Source organism: Bos mutus, chromosome 10 (genome assembly GCF_027580195.1).
Source record: "Bos mutus isolate GX-2022 chromosome 10, NWIPB_WYAK_1.1, whole genome shotgun sequence".
Classification (NCBI taxonomy): Eukaryota; Metazoa; Chordata; class Mammalia; order Artiodactyla; family Bovidae; genus Bos; species Bos mutus.
In genome coordinates, this window is record NC_091626.1 from 47365796 (window position 1) to 47393082 (window position 27287).

The 27287-nt window shown below is 39.3% G+C and overlaps 2 protein-coding genes across 3 annotated transcripts in view; one reads left to right on the plus strand and one right to left on the minus strand.

Moving 5' to 3' along the window:
* Positions 1-27287, minus strand: part of SHC4 (SHC adaptor protein 4) — a 137588-nt gene that overhangs the window by 43618 nt on the left and 66683 nt on the right. For both annotated transcript variants that reach the window (XM_070378520.1, XM_005892149.2), the window contains exons 3-4: positions 18245-18308; positions 13281-13400 (exon numbers count right to left, since the gene is read on the minus strand). In XM_070378520.1, the coding sequence (XP_070234621.1) occupies positions 13281-13400; positions 18245-18308 (184 nt within the window). The remainder of the gene's footprint in view (positions 1-13280; positions 13401-18244; positions 18309-27287) is intronic.
* EID1 (EP300 interacting inhibitor of differentiation 1) lies at positions 5901-7656 on the plus strand. Its single transcript, XM_014477109.2, has one exon. It carries the CDS (start codon positions 5980-5982, stop codon positions 6553-6555), a length of 576 nt encoding a protein of 191 aa, XP_014332595.2. The 5' UTR covers positions 5901-5979; the 3' UTR covers positions 6556-7656.

Below are 27287 nucleotides of genomic sequence, written 5' to 3' on the forward strand. Positions count from 1 at the left end.
AATCACAGCATGCCAGGCCTCCCTGTCCATCACCAACTCCCGGAGTTCACTGAGACTCACGTTCATCGAGTCAGTGATGCCATCCAGCTCTCTCATCCTCTGTCGTCTCCTTCTCCTCCTGCCCCCAATCCCTCCCAGCATCAGAGTCTTTTCCAATGAGTCAACTCTTCGCACGAGGTGGCCAAAGCACTGGAGTTTCAGCTTTAGCATCATTCCTTCCAAAGAAATCCCAGGGCTGATCTCCTTCAGAATGGACTGGTTGGATCTCCTGGCAGTCCTAGGGACTCTCAAGAGTCCTCTCCAACACCACAGTTCAAAAGCTTCAATTCTTCGGTGCTCAGCCTTCTTCACAGTCCAACTCTCACATCCATACATGACTACAGGAAAAACCATAGCCTTGACTAGACGGACCTTTGTTGGCAAAGTAATGTCTCTGCTTTTGAATATGCTATCTAGGTTGGTGATAACTTTTCCTTCCAAGGAGTAAGCGTCTTTTAATTTCATGGCTGCAATCACCATCTGCAGTGATTTTGGAGCCCAGAAAAATAAAGTCTGACACTGTTTCCACTGTTTCCCCATCTATTTGCCATGAAGTGGTGGGACCGGATGCCATGATCTTCGTTTTCTGAATGTTGAGCTTTAAGCCAACTTTTCCACTCTCCACTTTCACTTTCATCACAAGGCTTTTTAGTTCCTCTTCACTTTCTGCCATAAGGGTGGTGTCATCTGCATATCTGAGGTTATTGATATTTCTCCCAGCAATCTTGATTCCAGCTTGTGTTTCTTCCAGTCCAGCGTTGCTCAAGATGTACTCTGCATATAAATTAAATAAACAGGGTGACAATATACAGCCTTGACGAACTCCTTTTCCTATTTGGAACCAGTCTGTTGTTCCATGCCCAGTTCTAACTGTTGCTTCCTGACCTGCATACAAATTTCTCAAGAGGCAGATCAGGTGGTCTGGTATTCCCATCTCTTGAAGAATTTTCCACAGTTTATTGTGATCCACACAGTCAAAGGCTTTGGCATAGTCAATAAAGCAGAAATAGATGTTTTTCTGGAACTCTCTTGCTTTTTCCATGATCCAGCAGATGTTGGAAATTTGATCTCTGGTTCCTCTGCCTTTTCTAAAACCAGCTTGAACATCAGGAAGTTCATGGTTCACATATTGCTGAAGCCTGGCTTGGAGAATTTTGAGCATTACTTTACTAGTGTGTGAGATGAGTGCAACTGTGTGGTAGTTTGAGCATTCTTTGGCATTGCCTTTCTTTGGGATTGGAATGAAAACTGACCTTTTCCAGTCCTGTGGCCACTGCTGAGTTTTCCAAATTTGCTGGCATATTGAGTGCAGCACTTTCACAGCATCATCTTTCAGGATTTGGAATAGCTCAATTGGAATTCCATCACCTCCACTAGCTTTGTTCGTAGTGATGCTTTCTAAGGCCCACTTGACTTCACATTCCAGGATGTCTGGCTCTAGGTCAGTGATCACACCATCGTGATTATCTGGGTCATGAAGATCTTTTTTGTACAGTTCTTCTGTGTATTCTTGCCATCTCTTCTTAATATCTTCTGCTTCTGTTAGGTCCATACCATTTCTGTCCTTTATCGAGCCCATCTTTGCATGAAATGTTCTTCTGGCATCTCTGATTTTCTTGAAGAGATCCCTAGTCTTTCCCATTCTGCTGTTTTCCTCTATTTCTTTGCATTGATCGTTGAAGAAGGCTTTCTTATCTCTTCTTGCTATTCTTTGGAACTCTGCATTCAGGTGCTTGTATCTTTCCTCTTCTCCTATGCTTTTTGCTTCTCTTCTTTTCACAGCTATTTGTAAGGCCTCCCCAGACAGCCATTTTGCTTTTTTGCATTTCTTTTCTATGGGAATGGTCTTGATCCCTGTCTCCTGTACAGTGTCACGAACCTCATTCCATAGTTCATCAGGCACTCTATCTATCAGATCTAGGCCCTTAAATCTATTTCTCACTTCCACTGCATAATCATAAGGGATTTGATTTAGGTCATACCTGAATGGTCTAGTGGTTTTCCCTACTTTCTTCAATTTCAGTCTGAATTTGGCAATAAGGAGTTCATGGTCTGAGCCACAGTCAGCTCCTGGTCTTGTTTTTCCTGACTGTATAGAGCTTCTCCATTTTGGCTGCAAAGAATATAATCAGTCTGATTTCAGTGTTGACCATCTGGTGATGTCCATGTATAGAGTCTTCTCCTGTGTTGTTGGAAAAGGGTGTTTGTTATGACCAGTGCATTTTCTTGGCAAAACTCTATTAGTCTTTGCCCTGCTTCATTCTGTATTCCAAGGCCAAATTTGCCTGTCACTCCAGGTGTTTCTTGACTTCCTACTTTTGCATTCCAGTCCCCATTCTTACTAAGGCACTAACATAAAGAGTTTCAATATGAAGTAAGACTATCTAAGTAAACTGAATAAGTTAGCTAAACTGTCTAGCTTAGCTAAGATTGTCTCTTTTACTTTAGATTCTGGCTTCCTTATTTGGAAACCACAGTGTAATGACCAATTTGCAGAGACCTATTTGTCATACTCTTTTAAAGATTTGTTAAATCAACTATGTACCAATTGACTAATCCTGCCTTCGGATTTGTGTAACAGAATCTAACAGCTCTACTCTTAGATGTATATCCAAAAGAACTGTGTAAATGCATATACCAAAAGATCTCAAGAAAGATAATCACTGCCTTGCTCATAATAGCCCCAAACTGGAAACAATCCCAATGATGATCACTGTGATATTCAAACATGGGACTACTATACAGCAACAACATATTTCTTGGGCAAAAGAAGCCAGACACAAAGACTGTATACTGCATAGCTGAATTTATATCAAGTTCAAAACCAGGCAAAATTATTTCATTCTGTTTGAAGTCACGATAGTAGTGACTTTGGGGGCAAAGGAAGAGAAAACAAGCAGTTTTCTGGGATCCTGCAAATGATGTTCCTTGATCTGGGTAGTAGTTAACACAAACAAATTCATTTTGTGATAATCAAGCTATACATTTACAATTTGTGCACTATTCTATATTTGTTTTCTATATTTATATTTCAGCTTAAAATGATTACTAAAAACAAAATCAATATACAGAGACCAACATCATTCCCATACACGGGGAACAGCCAATCTGACACTGTATGGGGAAGAGGGGAGAGGTATATTTTACAAGAGAACCTAAGTATATAACTAATAAGAATTACATAAAACTTTTTGGAAAACTTCAGTGAAGAGTATAAATAACATATGAACATGCAGAACATATATATCACCTTTATGGATGAGAAGACAATATTATAAAGACATCAATTCTCCTCCAAATTAATTTATAAATTCCATACAATTCCAATAAAAATTCAGTGCCATTCAGGGAACTTTTTAAACTACTTCTAAAATTCATACTGGAAGAATAAATGTGCAAGAAGAACTAAGGCAATTTTTTAAAGAACAAAGAGAAAAGATTTTCCTTATTATTAAGACGTATTATAAAACTATAGAAATTCATTAGACTACAAAGACTAAAAAGGACTGACACTTTTGTGCTCTTTTAGCCTATGATAAATGTGGCACCAAACAGCAGACAAAAGGACAAGTGATTAAATTAGCGGAGTCAGCTGAATCAGCTACATATATGAAAAATATAAAAATAAATCCTGTCCTCATGATATTTATAAATAAATGTCTGAACCACAAAAGAGCCATACAGACATTAAAAGACAGATAAAAGATTATGCTTAAGTTCTCTGAGGTAGGCAAATCCATCCTAATTTTTTTAAAAAGACATACAGGAAAGAAACTTTTAAATTTGAATACATGAAAGCTTATTTTAAAACTTTTGTATAAGAAAAGATCTCCAAAACAAGAAACAACAGGCAAAGAGAATATATTTGCAACATGTGAAACAAAGTTTTCACACAGAGTTTATAAAACATTCCTACATCAATAAGAAAAAAAAATAAACCCAAATAAGATCATTTAATTTTCAGAAGTAATACAAATGTTCAATAAACATATTGAAAGATAACCTGCAAAGAAAATCAAGGCTATAAAAAATAAAACAAGACACCATTAAATTGACAAAGTTGTTAAAGTTCAACAAAATCATGTGTAGCAGGGGTGTGGATATTCTTGAACACCACTGCCTAGTGCTTAAATTTGTACAACAACTTTCAGAGGCATTTGACATTGATGCTTTTGAACTGTAGTGTTGGAGAAGACTCTTGAGAGTCCCTTGGACTGCAAGGAAATCCAACCAGTCCATTCTAAAGGAGATCAGTCCTGGGTATTCTTTGGAAGGAATGATGCTAAAGCTGAAACTCCAGTACTTTGGCCACCTCATGCGAAAAGTTGACTCATTGGAAAAGACTGATGCTGGGAGGGATTGGGGGCAGGAGGAAAAGGGGACTACAGAGGATGAGATGGCTGGATGGCATCACTGACTCGATTGGACCTGAGTCTGAGTGAACTCCCGGAGATGGTGATGGACAGGGAGGCCTGGCGTGCTGCAATTCATGGGGTCGCAAAGAATCAGACACGACTGAGCGACTGAACTGAACTGAACTGAAAGCTAAAGTATGCATACCCTGTAATTCCACCTTTCCACTTCCAGGTTTTTACTAGAGAGAAGTATTGGCACATGTAGATATTCATTTACCCATACAATACAAAAAAAAAAAAAGGAAATTCTTTGTGCATAGTTAAGTCAACTACAGTATAGCTATACAGACAGAATACTATGAAAACATGTGTCTGTGTATACTAACAGCTAAATCTACAAGATTTAGGGGTTTTTTGCTTTTTTATAAGTTGAAAGCAATTATGTAAGACATGTTAAAAAAATAAGATTTTTCCATGAGGACTTAAAAGATTCATATAAATGCACAGAAAAAGATTTACAGAACACACACCAAATTAAGTGTAAAGTCACTTCCTGCGGCAAAAAAAAAAAAAAGATGGGCCCATGTATTTCTTCTCTGCATATTTTTTTAAAGAACACCGATAATATGCTTATTTGTGAATTTAACATTTTTTTAAATGAGAAAAATAGAAGAGAGGGATGGATGAGTTCTTAATATGCTGATGTATGGCTGAGAACACCGTGTGGTTTTCAGGTGCAGAGCAGTCCATGGGGTCGCGAAGAGTAGGACACGACTGAGCGACTTCACTTTCACGCACTGGAGAAGGAAATGGCAACCCACTCCAGTGTTCTTGCCTGGAGAATCCCAGGGACGGGAAGGGGAGCCTGGTGGGCTGCAGTCTATGGGGTCGCACAGAGTCGGACACGACTGAAGCGACTTAGCAGCAGCAGCAGCTGCACAGAGACAAGTTAGTTAAAACCTTGGAGCAGATGAGACTGCCTGGGAATGGAGGAAAGGGGAGCAGCGGAAAGAGGACAGCGAAAAGGAGAGGGGCGAGAGGGGAGGAAGATTAAGGGGTCTTCAGTTCAGTTGCTCAATCGTGTCCGACTCTTTGCGACCCCTGGACTGCAGCACGCCAGGCCTCCCTGTCCATCACCAACTCCCGGAGTTTACTCGAACTCATGTCCACTGAGTCGGTGATGTCATCCAACCATCTCATCCTCTGCCGTCCCCTTCTCCTCTCGCCCTCAATCTTTCCCACCTTCTGTAGAAGGCATATAGAGTATTTTCAAGTTTATAGCATCATAAGCAGCAGAACGGTTAGGTAAGGTGGAGGCCAAGCAATGCACAGCCCTAGGTCTGAAATTCGAACGCACGGAGCGCAGATCCCCGAGTACTGGGAATGTCCCCCAGAGGGGGGATGGGGGCACTACCAGCGGCCAAACCAGAGCAGCGCTCTGAGCAGGAGGCGGTGTTTGGGGGTCGCGCACACGCACGAGGTCACGCAAGCGCACGGTGCTTGCGCAAGCGCACAACCGCACGGCCCCGTAGCTCGGAGCTTGTGGAAAACGAACGACTTGTGGGGAGGTTGAGCTGCTTGCACTATGTCTGAAATGAACGAGCTGTCCGAGCTCTATGAGGAGAGCACCGATCTGCAAATGGATGTGATTCCTGGTGAGAGTGACCTTCCGCATATGGAGGTAGGCGGCGGGAGCCGGGAGCTATCCCCGAACCCCTCCCGCGCCGGGGCCCCGCCACAACTGGAGGAGGAAGGCCCAATGGAGGAGGAGGCGGCCCAGCCAATGGCGGAGCCACAGGGGCCCCGAGGCCTCGCTAGCCGGCCCAGCCCTGGGGAGCAGCCAGGCCAGATCGCGGGCCCTGATTTCGAGAGCGAGGACGAGGGCGAGGAATTCGATGACTGGGAGGACGACTATGACTATCCGGAAGAGGAGCCGCTCAGTGGTGCGGGGTACAGAGTATCAGCGGCCCTTGAAGAAGCCAACAAGATGTTTCTGAGAACCTCGAGAGCCAGAGAAGCAGCTCTGGATGGCGGGTTTCAGATGCATTATGAGAAGACCCCGTTTGATCAATTGGCTTTTATCGAAGAGCTTTTTTCACTTATGGTTGTCAATCGTCTGACGGAAGAACTCGGCTGTGATGAGATCATTGACAGAGAGTAGTTAAATGCTGTTAAGAGAGGAGGAAGCTGCTTGAGGAGAGACCCAGCATTCCACTGTCTATTGGGTTCATTCCAAATAGTTCTGTGCCAATGAAAAACTTAATCTTCCAAAAAAAAAATTTTTTTTTTCTGCAGAGTAGAATAAGGTAGTGACTGCACAGTTATGAAAAAGGAAGAAAATTGTTAAAGAAGAGTATCTTAGTACTGTTGAAACCTGTTTTCAAGAATGTCCAGAGACACGGCTTTGACTTTGTTGTTTATTCAGAGTAATTTCCTTGCATCGAGGAAGATAATCTTTCATGTTTCACTGTAAGGAATGGCTTTTCAAGAATAAGTTATGACCAAGATAGACTGCCAGTACAAGAGCCCACTGATGATAATTATATGAGAAAAAGTAACTGATGTGTCCACCTTAGGACATAAGATGTCTTTGAGTTATTTGGACTGTATGCATATTGAGAAAACTTTAAAGATTCAAGTTTGTAATCTATCCGAGCTCTGGTTATCAAAGGCTAAATTTTTAGTGTAAAATAAATCTACCGAGTATTCTTCAGTATCTCAAAGGATAATCTACCCCCAAAAGAAGTATGTGTCTTGTGTGCTATATCTTAAAACGTGTTTCCAAGAACAACTGAGATTTTGTTTGTACATATATCTTGATCATTTTTAAAGCTACTGTAATCTTTAATTCAAGAAAATTCATTGCCTTGAACATTTTTAAAAGTCAAAACTTAAGACGTCCTTAATGAAGTTTCAAATTTAGACTGTAAAATGTACATGAAGGTACAAAGAGCACAAACTCTTTCAAACATCAGTATATACTAGAGAATTTTCTGTTTCACTTGCTCTCTTTTTTCATTTAACTTTACAGGCAAAAGACTCTGGTTGAACTTCATAATGTAAGAACTGTTAAATGAACATTGTCTAGTAAAAGGAAAGCCCTACATCTAAAAAAAGACACTATCAACAACCCTTAAAAGTTTTAAATCTGCCCAGAAATCCACCTCAGTATCTGAAGTTTCCCTCTGTCTCCTCCTCTAATTAAGCTTGTTTTTGGTTATGCACCAGCATTCAAAATAATAAAGATTTCTTGTTCTCTGTATTTTGTTTGTCTAATTGTATACATACTTTATCTAATTCTACTTTTTATTTGCTATACTGTTTGTGTGACTGCAACCATTTTATGATTTAAATTTAATGACTTTATAAGGGAAAGTGCTCCAGCTTCAAATACTAGATTACAAATTAATTGGTGTAAATTAAACTTAGTAAATTCCTATAAGAGAATTTGCCAAGCTGGGAAAATCTGCTAAATCAGTAAGCATCTCATGGTGGTTAGTAAGATGCTGAAGTTCTATGAATACTATAATTAGAAGGCTATGCCCAATGAAACTGAGTATACCAGCATGTCTTAAGATTAGTAAAAAGGTACCAGATGTTTTTGCTGCATTATGGCAGTAAAGGATACACCCAATATAACAGGACAACTCAGAGCCTTAATTTTGTTGCAGTCATCCTGTCTTTTAGGGAGGGGGGTTCTTTTCTGTATAATACAGGGCTGACAAGGATGATCATAATTCAGACACTAGCTTGGCAGGAGAGGAGCGATAGATGGGGGAAGACTAAAAAGGAGGTTAAACACTGGCACTTAAATTTTAATTCTACTGGTCTCCCATGGCTCACTTTGCATTTTCAAACAGCTTATAGATGTAATACGAATGTGGATAGATAACTGCTTGTATGATATGATGAGAATTAATAGGACTCTGGACAAAGAAAAGTGCCAATATATATGAATTGACTAGTCGCATTTATCTCCAGATAAGATGCCAGGAAATAGCTTCAGAAAAAAACATATCTACAAACTACAAGTGTTACTCTATTTGTCTTAGAAATCGAGTAGGGAGCAAGAGCAAGGGGAAAGAAAGCTACTTCCTGTTAGGTTTGAAGGCTCATTTAGAGAAAGACCTGGACTCTAACTCACTCTTGATGGTTTGTTAGTCTTAAAAATAGGCAGTAACTTAAGAGACTGCTGACATTAATGCTTGTTAATATTTACTGAAAGTAGAAAAGGGTAACATTTTTAAACATTACAGTTACCACAGACTGAAACCAAGCCTACCTAATTTGAACCTAGGCTCCACTGCTTACTAGCTCTGTAACAAGAGATTAATCTCTGCCTCAGGGTCCTAAATTAAAAATAAGAATACTTGAATGAACCTTATAAATTGTGATAATTAAATGAAGATATATGCTGCTGCTAAGTCGCTTCAGTCGTGTCCAAGTCTGTGCGACCCCATAGACAGCAGCCCAGCAGGCTCCTCTGTCCCTGGGATTCTCCAGGCAAGAATACTGGCGTGGGTTGCCATTTCCTTCTTCAAATTAAGATATATACATCTATATAAATAGGTAAACTAAAGAAGGGAGTTCTGGGGAAATTCTAAGCCTGTCTGATGTAGGGAGCGGTGGGGATGAGGAATGGGGGAGAGAGAAGTTAAACTTCTGAGTGTGTAGTGTGATTTGTGGAGCACTTTCTAGGTCTATCCATACTTAACGTAAAGTTTTGCTATCAGATGTCCCACACTGGCTCCCTTCGAGGACATAGATCTATTTTGTTTGGCTCATGCTTATAATTTTAATTTCTTAAAGACCAACATCCCATAATTTATAGAGATCAGTACAACTCCCAGATTTCCATCATTTTCCCTCCCAAAAGTAGAGGAAGATCTGGCAGCCCTTGCTCTATAGTCGTATGGGATTGGGCTTTACCCAGGGGAAGTATTCTGTTTGCCCCAGCTTTCCTCCCCACTGTGGAGGACAAGTGGACACTGTGGAGGCACTCATCATCGATCACCGCTTGCACCGTTGTGTTTTCATGGACCCAGACAGTTTGCATTACCTACCTGGCCTCTAGGTATTTGAATTGCCTCTCCTGGAGATAAAAGATTTCTCCATTTTCTGCCTGTTTTACCTTGTTATCTATTACCCTTCTCAATTTCAGTAGCTGTTAAGGAGTCAGTGATAGGAGTATAGAAATGAGTAAATGGGAATGGGAGCTACTGAGACTGACATTTCTTAAAACCTTATTAAAATATGTCAAGGAAGTCTGCTGCTTGAATTTTTAAAACAAGGACTAAAAAAAAAATCCTGTAACTTGCTTTTCCAAAACGTTTTTTCCCATTTCAAAATGCGTAAGTTTTAAAAATTGTAAGCATTGTGTGTTTCTGTGTTTAATATAAACTTATTTTCTGCCTCCGAGGTTCTGTGAGACATTTTCTGGGAGCAAATGGTTACATTCTTGATGTTCTCAGTGAAGGAAGATAAACGTGAACCATCTGACCCATAAGTGTTCTGTCATGTATGAATGTACCTATAAATTTGAAGTTTTTTTTTTAGTTCAGTCCAAAGTATATCTTAGAATTTGAGGGGGTGGTTTTTGTATTTATCTCAGAACTTCAAAGGATATTTTTCTTTAAGGAAAATTTAATAAATCATTTTCTCATGCTACACCCAGAAGGTCACTTTTCTGCTGCATTTATCCCTGGGATATTTTCAGTTCAGTTCAGTTGCTCAGCCGTCTCCAACTCTTTGCGACCCCATGAATCGCAGCACGCCAGGCCTCCCTGTCCATCACCATCTCCCAGAGTTCAGTCCAACTCAGGTCCATCGAGTTGGTGATGCCATCCAGCCATCTCATCCTCTGTCGTCCCCTTCTCCTCCTGCCCCCAATCCCTCCCAACATGAGAGTCTTTTCCAATAAGTCAACTCTTCGCATGAGGTGGCCAAAGTACTGGAGTTTCAGCTTTAGCATCATTCCTTCCAAAGAACACCCAAGGCTGATTTCCTTTAGAATGGACTGGTTGGATCTCCTTGCAGTCCAAGGGACTCTCAAGAGTCTTCTCCAACACCACAGTTCGAAAGCATCAGTTCTTCAGCACTTAGCTTTTTTCACAGTCCAACTCTCGCATCCATACATGACCACTGGAAAAATCATAGCCTTGACTAGACGAACCTTTGTTGGCAAAGTAATGTCTCTGCTTTTGAATATGCTGTCTAGGTTGGTCATAACTTTCCTTCCAAGAGTAAGCATCTTTTAATTTCATGGCTGCAGTCACCATCTGCAGTGATTTTGGAGCCCCACAAAATAAAGTCTGACTCTGTTCCCACTGTTTCCCCATCTACTTCCCATGAAGTGATGGGACCAGATGCCATGATCTTAGTTTTCTGAATGTTGAGCTTTAAGCCAACTTTTTCACTCTCCTCTTTCACTTTCATCAAGAGGCTCTTTAGTTCTTCTTCACTTTCTGCCATAAAGGGTGGTGTCATCTGCATATTTGAGGTTATTGATATTTCTCCCGGCAATCTTGATTCCAGCTTGTGCTTCCTCCAGCCCAGCATTTCTCATGATGTACTCTGCATATAAGTTAACTAAGCAGGGTGACAATATACAGCCTTGACGAACTCCTTTTCCTATTTGGAACCAGTCTGTTGTTCCATGCCCAGTTCTAACTGTTGCTTCCTGACCTGCATACAAATTTCTCAAGAGGCAGATCAGGTGGTCTGGTATTCCCATCTCTTGAAGAATTTTCCACAGTTTATTGTGATCCACACAGTCAAAGGCTTAGTCAAATGGCATAGTCAATAAAGCAGAAATAGATGTTTTTCTGGAACTCTCCTGCTTTTTCGATGATCCAGCAGATGTTGGCAATTTGATCTCTGGTTCCTCTGCCTTTTCTAAAACCAGCTTGAACATCTGGAAGAGCTGCCCTTTTAATGGGATCTATAAAGCTTCTTGAGTTTAAGCATCCAGAGTGGCACATCTTTTTTACACACCCCCAACTCCACCCACCCCCCGTGGCTATTCTCCCCAGGTCTTCAAAATAGTTCAAAACTATTTTGAAAAATCAGCCCCTGGGCCTGATATCAATGAGATCCTAACTTTGGTTCCCACTCTAGCAGTGGGCTGAACAGAGCCCCTTCAACACCAGCAGTGTAGAAAGGACGGGAGCCACTCCCCAAAGCACCTCTGCTGTAACTACTGGTGGTAGAAGCCACCTATGCCCAGTGTCCCTCCTTCTATTTGCCTAAAAGGTTATGGGTATATTGTACCAGCTCTAATTGCAGTGACCTGGAAAAGAGTAGTGGAGGGAAAAGAGATTTTCAGAATAACTTATGCCCCCACCATACACAACACAACCCTATACTCAATGAAATCATACACAATGAAAAGCAATGGTACCAGAGCTGGTACCATTCACATGAGTGAAAACTAAAAACAAATTTTACATCCACAAATGTCTTGAGGACAAAGCACCTGAAAGACTGAATGTTTGCCTTCCACCCAGAGAGGCTGCATCTTCCGACAGCTCCAAATGTTCTGTTGTCAGGTACCAATGGTATGCCTCTCTTAGATAACCAATTATGAACCAATTAATCCATTTTAAATGATTTCATATTACACAGTTTCTTCTGTGGTGTTTTATACTACTGGGTAAGCACTGTTATTTTATTCTGCTTTTGAATTTAAAAAATAAAGCAAACCTCAAAACCACAAGTGAATTTTTTGGCCAGAAAATAGAAATACAAACGTTTACAACTGTACTTACATGTTACTGACTATTTTATAATTTTACATATTACAATATGCTTTCCCTGCTAAGTACTGAGTATATGAAAAGGCCTCAAGGAAGAATGTTTGAGTAAAAAATAATAATAGGTACCATGTAAGGGCACTGTGCTGTGTGATTTATATCCATGATCTTATTTGATCCTCTAAGTAACCCCACAGACACATTCTGTGTCTAAACCGATCTTCTTAGAAGCTCTATGAATAAGAACTCATTTCACTGATGATAAGAATTGAGTGGGAAGATAACTTGCTTGTTAGTGGCAAATCAGGCTTTCTACCTGGATGTGACATCAAAGCCTCTTAGTGTTTTTTCAGTGCCAAGTACACATTGAACCTTCTATGAGTCCCTGAACAACAGCACCCCACACAGTAAAACCTTAAATACTAAGAAATTCAAATCATTACATATTAGACAAAGAAAAATTAGAGTCTAGCATACATAAAGGAATTTAGTTTAAAAAATAAAAAGTCAAAGGATGTCCTAGTTTAAAGTACATTTAGCCCAGTGACTGTGTATCTTTTATATTTGCTTCAGCAATGCTGTTTTTTAAGAAATAACATTTACAATGAGAATTCGGCCACACCATAGCATCATAAATCATCAAAGATGAAAAAGTTGTTTATACAATAACATTCAAGAAGACTTTTCAATCGTAAGGGTTGAAAGAAAATGTTTTATGCTTTAAATTTTGGTTAGCTAGAACACTGGCCCGAACATTATCCTTCTCCTCTGTCCTTCATCTGCATCCCCGGTCCTGATGAAGGAATTGCTTTCTCTTTGGGGCAGGGTGGTGGAGAATAATAAGTGACTGGCTTGAGTATATTCCAAACGGTATTTACTATGATCTTTGTGCCTTTGTTCTTATTAACAAAGCCAATTAAGTAGGGGCAAGTATTAGGCAGTTAAATATCCCAGTGATGGCTTAATAATACTGTTGTTCTAATTACTATTATACATAAATCCTTGGCAGATATTTACCCCCATGTCTCATTAAGTTTTAGGCACACTGTCTGAAACTTTATTCTTTTTATTATGCCTAGACTGTTCTAGAAAAACAGAAGATATGTTAAACTATAAATGACACTCATAAGCTTACCTGTTGGTTGTCAAGATTCATCAGTGTGAGACTGCATGTTGAGATGGTCAGTTTTATATTCATTCCCGAAAACTGAAGATTACTTTTGCCAAGAACTGTTGATAGGAACTTAGCTGGAGGCTTTAAAAATAACAAAACAACATTCTAAGTTACAGATTTTGTTACAGAAGGAATATTTATGTTTTTTTAAATGTTAAAAATGTGACAAAGCCCACACGCTTACTTTCTATTTTACTTTAAATAAATCAAGTGAGATGGAATGCTTTTTTAATATAAACTTTTTAAAATTGAAATGTAGCAAAATTCTTAAGTAGTAAAACCTGAGCCCTCAGACTTTTTCTCATACAGTCCCTTCTCCCCAAGTGCTGGGAGTAGGGGCATGCTTTATATAAAAGGAACTCCCGTGAGAGTTTGGATTAACTGAATTCACAAGTCATTTTGAACACCACAAATCTAAAAAAGAGAGAAAAAGTTGCTGCCTAGGTTTTTTGTGGTGATTAAAAGAGTACAAAAAACACAACATGCCAAAACTTATGAAACACAGGGAAAGCGGTGCTTTTATATCTATAACATTATAAATTATAATTTATAGTATAAACACACACTAAAAAAGAAAGATCTCAAATCAACAACCTAACTTAGGGAGTGGGAGGAGGGACAAATTAGGAGATTTGGAGTAACATATATGCTGCTAAGTCACTTCAGTGTTGTCCGACTCTGTGCAACCCCACTGATGGCAGCCCACCAGGCTCCCCCGTCCCTGGGATTCTCCAGACAAGAATACTGGAGTGAAAAAAAAAAAAATACTGGAGTGGGTTGCCATTTCCTTCTCCAGTGCATGAAAGTAAAAATCAAAGTGAAGTCGCTCAGTTGTGTCTGACTCTTAGTGACCCATGGACTGCAGCTTACCAGGCTCCTCCGTCCATGGGATTTTTCCAGGCAAGAGTACTGGAGTGGGGTGCCATTGCCTTCTCTGGTAACATATATACTACTATCTATAAAATAGATAATCAACAAGGACCTACTGTTTAAAGCACAGGAAACTATACTCAATATCTTGCAATAATCTATAAGGGAAGAGAATCTGAAGAAGAAATATATATATACATATACATGTATAACTGAATTACTGTGCTGTACACCTGAAACAAACACAATATTGTATTTCAGCTATACTTCAATAAAAAATTTTAAACCAACCTAAATTTACAATTTAAAGAAATCAAAAAAGTTTTTAAATTAAACTCAAAGTTAGAAGAAGGCAAGAAATAATAAAGATTAGAGCAGAGATAAATAATATAGAGACTAGAAAAACAATACAGAAAATCAGAGAAATCAAAAGTTGGTTCTTCAAAAAGATCAACCAAACTGACAAACCTTTAGCTAAATAAGTTAAGGAAAGAAAAAAGAGAAGACAAATTAAAAAGATCAGAAATGAAAGTGGGGACTATACTACCAATTCTATGGAAGTAAAAGGACTGTAAGAGAATTCTATGAACAACTGTATGTCAACACACTGGATTACTTAGATGAAATGGATGAATTTCCAGAAACATAAAACCTATAAGGACTAAATCACAAAGAAACAGAAAATCTGGGTAGACCTATAACTAGTCAGAAGGAAGGAAGACAAGAAAGCAAGCAAGAAAAAAAGAGGAGGCAGGGAGGGATAGATGAGAGGAGGGAGGGAGGGAGAAGGAAGGAAAAGAAGGAAGGAAGGAGGAAGGAAGGGAGGGAAGGAAGAAGGGGAAATAACAAGTGGTGACAAGGACGTGGAGAAATTGAAACCCTTGTGCACTATTAGCAGAAATGTACAACGGTACAACAGCTTATTGAGGGTAGCAGCTCCTCAAAAAACTAAAACTAGAATTACCACATGATCTAGCAATTCTCTCCAGTACTCTTGCCTGGAAAATCCCATGGACGGAGGAGCCTGGTGGACTGCAGTCCATGGGGTCGCTAAGAGTCGGACACGACTGAGCGACTTCAATTTCACTTTTCACTTTCATGCGTTGGAGAAGGAAATGGCAACCCACTCCAGTGTTCTTGCCTGGAGAATCCCAGGGACGGGGGAGCCTGGTGGGCTGCCGTCTATGGGGTCGCACAGAGTCAGACATGACTGAAGCGACTTAGCAGCAGCAGCAGCTAGCAATTCTGCTTCTTATTATATATCCAAAAGAACTGAAAGCAAGGACTTAAAGAGATATTTGTACATCCATGTTCATAGCAGCATTATTCACAATCGTTAAAACATGGAAGTAACCCAAGTGTCTATCAACACTTGGTGGATAAGCAAAATGTGATATATACATACAATGAAATATTATTCAGTCTTAATTAGGAGGGAAATTTTGACATATGCTACAGCATGGATGAACCATGAGGACGTTATGTGAGGTAATGTGAAATAAGCCTATCACAATATGACACTGCATGATTCCACTTATATGAGATAATTAGAGTAGTCAAAATCATAGAGACAGAAAGTAGAATGGTGGTTGCCAGGGGCTGGAGAGGGAGAAGGATGGAAATTTATTGTTTAATGGGTAAAGACTTTCTGTTTTACAAGATAAAAAAAGAGTTATGGGCTTATTCCCATTAAATTGTTTAACTAGATTGTGTAAAATAACTTAATTGCTTAATATGAAATTACAAAGTGAAGGCTTGGGGAAAATCGGCTTTTTTAGAAGCAAACAATTCTAAATATATTCTGTTCTTCAAATAAATGATTTTCTTTCTTAAAAAAAAAGAGTAATGCAGATAGACGGTGTGATGATTGAGCAACAATATGAATGTATTCACTGAACTATACACTTAGAAATGTTTACAATGGTAAATATTATGTGTGTTTTAACACGATTTTTCAAATTGTGAAGAAAAAGAATATTAAAAATATGAAGTACATAGAAGAGTCCCTGGCATGTATTAAGTACTCAATAACTCTTTAGGAGTAGGCAATGGCAACCCACTCCAGTATTCTTGCCTGGGAAATCCCATGGACAGAGGAGCCTGTCGGGCTACAGTCCGTGGGATTGCAAAAAGTTGGCCACAACTGAGTGCACCTGCACATTCTGTATAAATCTAGCTATCAAGGAGTTAACTCAATAATTTCTCTTTTTTCTTTACATGTTTACTTTCTGGAAAGATGATAGCCTGGTTTGCTTTATTTTGTTTTCCAGTGTGGACTCCCACTAATCCTGAAATGAGAAAGTCTTAAGTTGGGATCATCCAGTCACAACCTCCTATTTGAAGAGGTTATGAGAGGCAGGAGGAGGTTAGAGGCTATAGGCAGATCATGGGTTCTGTCAAAGAAACTACTCATAGGAGTTCTAATAGAATGCAAGGACCATTCACCAGTTTCCTGTACTATGGGGCTCACTTGAGTCACTCTGGGTGACAATGGATTCAGCCTTAAGAGATAATGAGCAATGCTAAAAATATGAGGCATGGATTTCCCTGGTGATCCAGTGGATAAGACTCCATGCTTCCAAAGCAAGGGGCATGTGTTTGATCCCTGGTCTGGGAACTAGGATCCCAAATGCCTTGTGGGATGGCCAAAAAAAAAAACAAATGAGACAGGGTGGTATGGTAATAGAGCACTAAGCTGAGACTAAAAACCTGGCTTTGACAGTTGGCACTGACCTTGATCATTCTAGTAACTCAAGGCAAGTCTCTTTGAGCCATACTTTAGAAGCTAGCAAAGTGAGAGGGTTTTTCCTGGGAGATCTCTAAAAATCCTTCCCCTCTTAAATAATCTACAGTTCTGTAACTGATATGGCTATCTTAAGAGCCTTTGACTCTCTCCTTTGGACTTCGAAGCAACTATTCTAGGTTTAATAACTTAATACATAATTGGCAGAGATGTATTAATACATCTTTTGTTACCCAAACATGATTGACCAGAGTGTTTCATTATTCAGTCACATAACAAATCACTGGCCACAGGCATTTGTTTCTGCAAAAACTCCTGGTCGGTAATGTGCTAATACAATAATACTAACTGCCATTATCATTGAAAGCTTATGTAACCCAGACACCATGTTAACCACTGTGATGTACACATCGCTTCATTTGATTCTTACCTAACTCTATAAAGTATGTGCTATTTTCTCCCATTTTATAGATGAGGAAGCCAAGGATCCAAAGGGTGAAATGACTTGTTCAAGGTCACACAGTTACTAGGGGCAGAGACAGGGTTTAAATCCAAGTCTAACATGGAGTCTTGTGCTTTCTTTCAGCATAAAAAGCTCCTTCTACCCATTTACTATCCTACTGCTACCAGCACCCATGTTTCCATTTGAAAATAGGCCATGGAGTCTTTTTTTTTATTATTTAAATTTATTCATTTTAATTGGAGGCTAATTGATTTACAATATTGTATTGGTTTTGCCATACATCAACATGAATCCGCCACGGGTGTACACGTGTTCCCCATCCAGAGCCCCCCTCCCACCTCCCTCCCAGTACCATCCCTCTGGGTCATCCCAGTGCACCAGCCCCAAGCATCCTGTATCCTGCATCGAACCTGGACTTAAAAGCCTAAAATGTTAAAATGCAGAATACATACATTATAAAATATTGAAATTGGAAGGTACCAAAACTGGTCATTTTGTCAACAACTTAACTTACAGAAACAAAAATGAAGTTTCTTACAGAGATGCGATGCCATGCTCAAAGGAAAGTAAAGACCCAGCCCTGCAACCAGATTTTTTCTAACTTGGAAAGACTCAGGTGCTTTCTCCACTCTGTCCCTCCAGGCATCACCATTTCAGACAATGTCTGGCAAGTCAGAAAATTTGAAGAAGAACAACTTTGAGTGCATCTCAGATAGCATGCCAACTAATCAAGGCTATTCTGGACCTTGGGTCATGTGGTGGAATGAACAAACAACTATTTCAATATTATATTTCTTTCCCATAGTTAGGGAAATATAAAACAAAAAGACCACACCATTATTTATTTACCTTTCGCTTTTTAATGGCTCCATTTGCCCCAGGGACAGCTTCACACAGGCGACTTATTGCTTCCCTATAGAACAGAAACCATATAAGGACTCAGCAAGCTATCAAGTACATAGTAAATGTTCAATAAACGTTAGCAAGTTGTTATGACCAAAATGTACACTCAGATGATGGTGAGTCTGACATAAAGGGCCTCCTCCACTCCACAGGAGAAAACTGAGCTTATTCTCACCACAGCTCAAACCCAAGAAGACCCAGCAACTAATACTGAAAAATTGCTTTATAATAAGGAGTCCTATATTCACCTTCATTGTCTCTTTCCCTTGGGTTTTCAAGGTTGGTTTTCAGCACTGTACTGTTGATTTCTAACCAAAAAGGATGGATGGGACTTTACTGTCTGGGAATATTTCACAGTGTTATCTTTAGCAAAATCCCCTGTGGTGTTGTGAATAAAAAGCTTCATAGCATCTCATCGCTAAAAACAATTAAATACAAAAGAATCCAACAGTAGAAGTTTAAAAGGATCGGGAGAGAATTAAACTTCAAGGTGGTCTCAAATGGAACCTTATTGACTAAGTTACTGCTACAAGCCATTGAGCTTTCATGTAATTTCACAGAAGAAAAGAAAATCAATAGCAAATTTCCTCCTTTGCTTATTTTTCTGTCCTTACTATATATTGCACTTCCTGAGAGAAAAGCACCACTAAAAGAGGTAGTTGCTCCTTAATGGAAGTGGTGAATGCACTGGCGCCCTCCTCTCCAGAAATGCAGTTGTAACTAAGAGCTTTTGTCTCTGGGACTCAGCATTCAGAACCACCCGAGCTTTCACTTGGTGTAATCTGAACCTTTGCCTGTGGCTTTCAACACACATATTAAACTTTTCACAAAGCAAAAGGAAATCTCTAAGCTCCTTCCGGATCCACTGGACATCATCATTAAATTAGCACACACACACATATTACTACAGTTTTTATATATATTAGATTTCATGAAAATATTTTCTATGTTTTGATTTTCAAAGGAAGGGAGATGCAGAGAAAGGAATGCAGATCCATTAAAAATAAATATGCATCAGATAGACAAAAAAAGAGATCTATATATAGCTCTATACATGTAGTAGTGCAGAGCTATGTACTCAACATAATTATCTGCAACAAATGGATAAAGCAGCTTTTTGATTTAGCATATTTATTGTTTCTCCAGGATTCCAACCTTGTTCTCTGGAGTCAAACAAGACAACTTTGAGAGTTGGGCTCTTTTGTTTGCTTGGCTGGCTGATGGTTTGAGTTATCTTAATGTTAGTCAGTAATCGATGAGACACATCTAATTGATCTGAACCAGCCTACAGCGTTGCCTGAGTAACTAGACCTGCGCCCTTGTTGTTGGTATTTAACAAAGAGGGATTATGGGAAAGGTGTTCTTAGATCCTGTACTCCGTGAGAGCCAGCTGGGGTCCTTTGGTCTAAAAAGCTCCCTGTAAATGGGTTGAAATAAAAGTATAAACAAAAGTGGACACTGATGTTGCCAAGTATAATAGCAGTTATTATTAGAAGTAGTAACTTTTATAAGTTTTATGAAGTGCTTTCCCAGGCACTGTTTTCTTGATTCTTGTTCCAACTGTCAATAACATCTAACAAAATGTAAAGTTGTGAATTTGGATAAAGGGAATACTTTATAGGATGAGCAGCCCTCAAGAAGAGTTTGGAAGGGTGAGTTTGGAATTGGGAAAATTCAGACAGAAGGGAGAGCAGGTGTGAAGATACTCAAACATAAATAATTACAACACGTGGGGAGCTACAGTACTTTGATATTGCAGGACAAAGTGTAGTAGAAACAAGAATGAGTAAGAGCTAAGAGATGGGATTAGAGTCTGAAAACGTTTTCTGAATAAAGCCAGATAGTAAATATTTTAGACTTTGTTCTTTTTTTTTTTAAACTTTACATAATTGTATTAGTTTTGCCAAATATCAAAATGAATCCGCCACAGGTATACATGTTGAACTCAGCCATTGGAACTTAACAGCAGCAGTAGACAACATGCAAACAGATGAACACAGCTGTGTTCCAATAACTTTATTTCTAAAAACAGTTAGCTGGCCATATTCAGCCAAGGACCATAATTTGCCAACTTCCTGATTAGATAATTCACCTGAAAGGGGTTAGAAATAATTCAGTTTTAAAAGCAGGAAAATGTTAACATTCAGTATAATTTTAGAACTAAAAATTGAAACAACTGTAAGATACTTGCTCCACTCTCATTAATTTCACAAACAGAAAGAAAATTACAAAGCCAGTATTGACAGAAAAAAGGGAATAATTCCACTTCAGGTATATTTATCCACCACTGGTGGCCTTACTTAGTATTAATATAAAAGATGACAAATGTCATAATATTTATCAGAGTTTTTGACAAGGAAGGAAGAATTTGTATTGAAACAGCACTGAGTAGTTATGTAAAAGAAACATTCATTTTAGAGTAAAAAAAATAACCCCAACAAAACAAATCAGCATAAATATTGCCACTTGCAATGTTAAATATTAGGACTGTAGAAATATGGAGGGAATCTACATAAATTAGTGGGAAAAAAGAACCTGGAATAGCATATGCACATTGGTAGCAGCTATATAAAATTAATTCTGTATAAACAGGGACATAGAAAAAAGCATTAAAGAGTAACTTGGCTTAGAGGGTTTTTTTATGTGTGTGATTTGCTGTTTCCTGTTTTTTATTCTATTGATGTTTAGATGTAAACAGTGTTTTGTTTTTCTTCATCGTTCAGTTGATTATAATCTTTTAAAATATTCAAAAGAACGCAAGTTAGTTCCTCAGCAGGAGTTTTGCTCCTGTATTGTGGAGATGTGAGGGCATGTCAACAATGTCCCTATGGAGTGACACAGCCTGTCTCTCTTTTGCCAACAACTGCAGAGGTCAGAGAGTGTTCATGTTACAGATAATAACAGACTTTTATTTCTCTTGTTCCCCTCCCAGCTTATCCTATAATGCCTCCATCTTTATAGCCACTAAGACCAGATTTTTCTTTTCAGTTTATTGGGTAGACTTGCTGATTTTCACTCTCCAAAGTTTCACAAAGAAAAAACTCTTGCCCAGATTTAGCAATGCTTTCACATTAGAAATCCCTATCTTTAGATTTCTAGCAAGGAGTTTAAGTTTTAATGAAGAGGCATCCTATTTATATGTCAGGTTCAGCACTAAGCACCTTATGGACATCAACTCATTTAGTCTTAATAATATTATTTCAAGGTAAGTATTTTATCCCCATTTTACAAATGAGGAAATTAAAGTTCAAAGAATTTTAATAACTGCCTCTAAATAATTCAGCAGATAGTGGGAGAGACAGAATTCAAATCCAAGTCTGACTTAGAAACCCAGACTCACCATTGGAGGCACCATATTGCCAGGTGCATGAAAAGGGGGTAGTTCTAGGCTTTAGGGACTGGGAGGAGAAGTATATGGTCCTTTCTCTGCTCGCTCCCCACATAGAAAGGGGTTCCTTGATGCAGTATGGCTGTGGTAACCCACCAAGGGAATGAGGCAAGGTGATGGCAGTCAGCTCTGGGGAAGGCTCATGAGGATGTCCCAGGCCCGTGCTGTCCCACCCTTTGCTTTCCATACACTGGCTTATTATCTCCTTAGGGATAACAACAGCATCCAGAGCCTGGCCCTCGGAGGAAGAACACACGTGTGTGCAAAGCACACTCACTCAGAACTTTAAAGTCAGCTGAGACACCAGATGCTTCACAGGTTCAGAAAATCTCTTAATATACAACTCAAAAGAAAAAAGCAGAAACTTGTGCTTATGAACTTGCTTTTACAAAATAGTTATACTGTACACCCACATCCATAGCATTAGTCACAATAGCTAAACCATGGAAACAACCCAAGTATCCATCGACAGATGAATGGATAAGCAAAATGTGGTACATATGTACAATGGAATATTATTCAGCCTTACAAAGAAAGGAAATTCTGACACATGCTACAACATGATGAATGTTGAGGACATTATGAAAAGTTAAATAAGACAGTCACAAATGCAGATACTGCATGACTCCACTTACTTGCAGTAGTCAAAATCATGCAAAGGAGAATGGTGATTGCCAGGGGCTGGGGAAGAACGGGGAGTTATTGTTTAATAGATACAGAGCTTTAGACTTACAAGAGGAAAAGAATTATTGGAATGGATGGTGATGATGGTTGTACATCAGTGTGAATGTACTTAATACCACTGAACTATACATTTTAAAATGGTAATCACGATGGTAAGTTTTATGTTATGTGATTTTATCATAATAGACAAAAAGAACTGCCAAAAATACAGTAATTAATTAATTTTTTTTTTTACTTTAGACTAAAGTGGAAGTGAGAAATAGAATTAACGGACTAGATCTGATAGACAGAGTGCCTGATGAACCATGGACAGAGGTTCGTGACATTGTACAGGAGGCAGGAATCAAGACCATCCCCAAGAAAAAGAAATGCAAAAAAGCAAAATGGATGTCTGAGGAGGCCTTACAAACAGCTGTGAAAAGAAGGGAAGCGAAAAGCAAAGGAGAAAAGGAAAGATATACCCATTTGAATGCAGAGTTCCAAAGAATAGCAAGGAGAGATAAGAAAGTCTTCCTCAATGATCAGTGCAAAGAAATAGAGGAAACAATAGAATGGGAAAAATTAGAGATCTCTTCAAGAAAATTAGAGATACCAAGGGAACATTTAATGCAAAGATGGGCTCAATACAGGACAGAAATGGTAGGGATCTAACAAAAGCAGACGATATTAAGAAGAGGTGGCAAGAACACACAGAAGAACTGTACAAAAAAGATCTTCACAACCCAGATAATCACGATGGTGTGATCACTCACCTAAAGCCAGACATCCTGGAATGTGAAGTCAAGTGGGCCTTAGGAAGCATCACTACCAACAAAGCTAGTGGAGGTAATAGAATTCCAATTGAGCTATTTCAAATCCTGGAAGATGATGCTGTAAAAGTGCTGCACTCAATATACCAGCAAATTTGAAAAACTCAGCAGTGGCCACAGGACTGGAAAAGGTCAGTTTTCATTCCAATCCCAAAGAAAGGCAATGCCAAACAATGCTCAAACTACCACACAACTGCACTCATCTCACACGCTAGTAAAGTAATGCTCAAAATTCTCCAAGCCAAACTTCAGCAATATGTGAACTATGAACTTCCAGATGTTCAAGCTGGTTTTAGAAAAGGCAGCGGAACAAGAGATCAAATTACCAACATCCAGTGGATCATCGAAAAAGCAAGAGAGTTCCAGAAAAACATCTATTTCTGCTTTATTGACTGTGCCAAAGCTTTTGACTGCGTGGATCACAATAAACTGTGGAAAATTCTGAAAGAGATGGGAATACCAGACCACCTGACCTGCCTCTTGAGAAACCTGAATGCAGGTCAGGACACAACAGTTAGAACTGGACATGTAGCAACAGACTGGTTACAACTAGAAAAAAGAGTACGTCAAGGCTATATACTGTCACCCTGCTTATTTAATTTATAGGCAGAGTACATCATGAGAAACACTGGGCTGGATGAAGCATAAGATGGAATCAAGATTGCCAGGAGAAATCTCAATAACCTCAGATATGCAGATGACACCACCCTTATGGCAGACAGTGAAAAAGAATTAAAGAGCCTCTTGATGAAAGTGAAAGAGGAGAGTGAAAAAGTTGGCTTAAAGCTCAACATTCAGAAAACTAAGATCATAGTATCTGGTCCTATCACTCCATGGCAAATAGATGGGGAAACAGTGGAAACAGTGGCTGACTTTATTTTTCTGGGCTCCAAAATCACTGCAGGTGGTGATTGCAGCCATGAAATTAAAAGACGCTTACTCCTTGGAAGGAAAGTTATGAACAACCTAAACAGCATGTTAAAAAGCAGAGACATTACTTTGTCAACAAAGGTCCATCTAGTCAAGGCTATGGTTTTTCCAGTGGTCATGTATGGATGTGAGAGTTGGACTGTGAAGAAAGCTGAGTGCCAAAGAATTGATGCTTTTGAACTGTGGTGTTGGAGAAGATTCTTGAGAGTCCCTTGGACTGTGAGGAGATCCAACCAGTCCATCCTAAAGGAGATCAGTCCAGGGTGTTCATTGGTAGGACTGATTTTGAAGCTGCGATTCCAATACTTTGGCCACCTGATGCTAAGAGCTGACATTTGAAAAGACCTTGATGCTGGGAAAGATTGAGGGCAGTAAGAGAAGGGGACAACGGATGATGAGATGGTTGGATGGCATCACCGATCAATGGACATGGGTTTGGACATGGGACTCCAGGAGTTGGTGATGGACAGGGAGGCCTGGTGTGCTGCAGTTCATTTGTTTGCAAAGAGTTGGACACGACTGAGCGACTGAACTGAACTGAACTGAACTGAAAGAGGATCAATAGATCTCTCTCCAACAAAGGCCTATTTGCGCAAATACTCTTTTTAATTCTAATGGGTCCAATGCCCCAACTCTCGCCCCTCAGCATTACCCCTAGAAAACCATCTGTGGGCCTCTTGGGAACCCACAGATCTCAGGTTAAAAACCACTGCTTTAAACCACTCCAACTGTTTTCTTTGCTTACATCAGTATTAATGAATCTGAAACCCCAGTCAGAGAAAGCACATATGTGCTTGGTTTCCTTGCCTTTCTTCTCAAAGATCTTTTCTTCCCCTTAGACTGGGACCAAGAGATTAACTGTAACATTTTCAAGAACAAATAGTACTTTCAATGCTTTTTGGCGTTCTTGCCACACCCTGCAACCTAAAGCACTGACTTTACACATGCTGAGGAAAAAGAAAACAGAGATCCCGAGGCAGGGATTCCTCCCAAGATGACGGTGCCACCACCCAAGCTGCCCAAGCAGCCTGCATTTCTGCATAACCCCTTGGAAGCTGACAACCATGGGACACTCTCCAGCAAGCAAACATTCAGCAAACGTCCTCTCTTAGAGGAGCAGGACTTTTCAGAGTTTAAATGGCTAAAGATTTCCATCCTGGGAGCCTGTACTAGAAAGAGAGAGAGAGAGACCCAGAGAACCAACAGTGGTCACTTTGTTTATTGTTTTGCCACATGAGAGAGAAGGGGAGAAGCAGGCTGATGTAAGAGAATGAGAATGCAGTTGAAGATTTGCTTTTAAGCATATAAAATCCTGCCTACGCCATAAGACCGAAAAAAGATATTTTGTCTGTTTTAACAGAGCCCAAACGTCACCCAAACAAAGCTACCTTTCTTCATCAACCCCTGGCCGCTACAGTACTTAAGTTATAATTTTTCCATGTCTTTAACCCTTAAACAGTTAAGCTCCTCTGGAAGCAATGCTGCCCAATCATTGTGTATTTTTGTTTTTGTTTTTTTTTAATTTGGAAGGCAATATCCTAATCCAAGACAAAGTGGAGTGTTTAAGGGAGGGTGGGAGCCTGTGAGACAGATTGTTTCTAGTGAATGTCAAAATGCAGTTCTTCAGTAAATAGGAAAGCCAGAAAATGTGTCACATGAAACCAGGCAAATGGCCCAGGAAAGCAACTCTCCCCATCTCCACACACACACACACACACACACACACACACACACACAGTTCCTTTTTGTCCAAACCAATAGAAATGAGAATAACTTTTATTCCCTGAAAGAGCCTTTCCAAAAAAAGAATTCAAAAATATGTAAGTAGAACAAAGTCACAGGGGATTTTCCCTTACTTTTCATTTCCAACATGAATCTTTAAATGAATCAGTTAATAATGTGCAGGGACAAGTTGTCACCTGAATGTCTCAAACCGCCTTCCTATTGATGAATGTGAGGATTGTAATTCAGACTCCACATCGTGTTAGTTTTATGTTGTTCCAATTGTTCTAGGGAAACTAGTAACAATTTTTTGAAACCTTTACCTTCAGAACATCAAAGCTCAATGATCTATGTGTTCAATTTTGTTCAGCTTGGTGAAATTAAAGACCTCCAAGAATATATGCAAGCCTCAGACAGGACACTTTAGAACATGAGCCTGCCTCCGTGGCGATAAGCACACAATGAGTGCAGTCAATGGCCCTAGACCAGCAGAAAATGGAAAACTTCAAACTCCCTTTGTGTTACTATCAAGGGCATTGCCCATGCACTCTGGGACGGTTGATGCTGCCCATAAAATATATCCTTTCATTTTGGAAACAGGCACTTTGGGTCCCAGGATGGTCAAATCAAACCTTTTAGGAATGCCCACAGCATTTACTCTCACATGGACTTATCTCACCACTCTGTTCAACCTGAATTCTATTCAAAATCTGATTATAAAGTACATTTGCAATTCTACCCAGCCCAAGCCACCACAGAACACAGGTTGTTCTGTCTATTTTGTGATTCTGCCCTTTGGCTCCGATGCAAAGGTTAACCCATTAATTGTACTTTAATGAAGTTGAAAGACCATTCTGTCTCCACGGTAGCACCTCCCTTGCAAGTCTCCCCCCAGTAAACAGAAATGAAGTCCTGATCTTCTCCTATCCCCACAATGATTTCTCATAAAATGATCACATGTTTCAAAATGCAACGTGGCTTCTACACCTTCAAATACAAAATGAGATATGGGGTTGATTTCACACAAAACACACTGGAATTGGTAAATCCAAAAGACTGTCCTCCTTTACTTTGGAATAAACTAAAACCATTCTGTTTTAGACAAAATATTCTAAATTATTATTAAGGCATATCTTTTGAGGTTAAAAAGTATACTGATCATATAGTGTGGTCACTTAAGAATTTTTTTAATGAATAAAAAAAAAAAAACAGATTCAACATAATCACCCACCTTTATTCATCATATTTCACTCCAAATGACGCTTATCTACTTCCAAAAATAGGCCTATCTTCATAAAAGGAAAATTTGGTGCCATTTAAGATACTTAATACAGTTTGCCATAAAGGTATGTATAATGTTGAGCAAGACAATAATGGGTAATATGAGTGTATAACTCCCACCACTGTTTAAAAAAAATAACTTTCAGTGTTTTATGGGCTATTTGGTATATACACT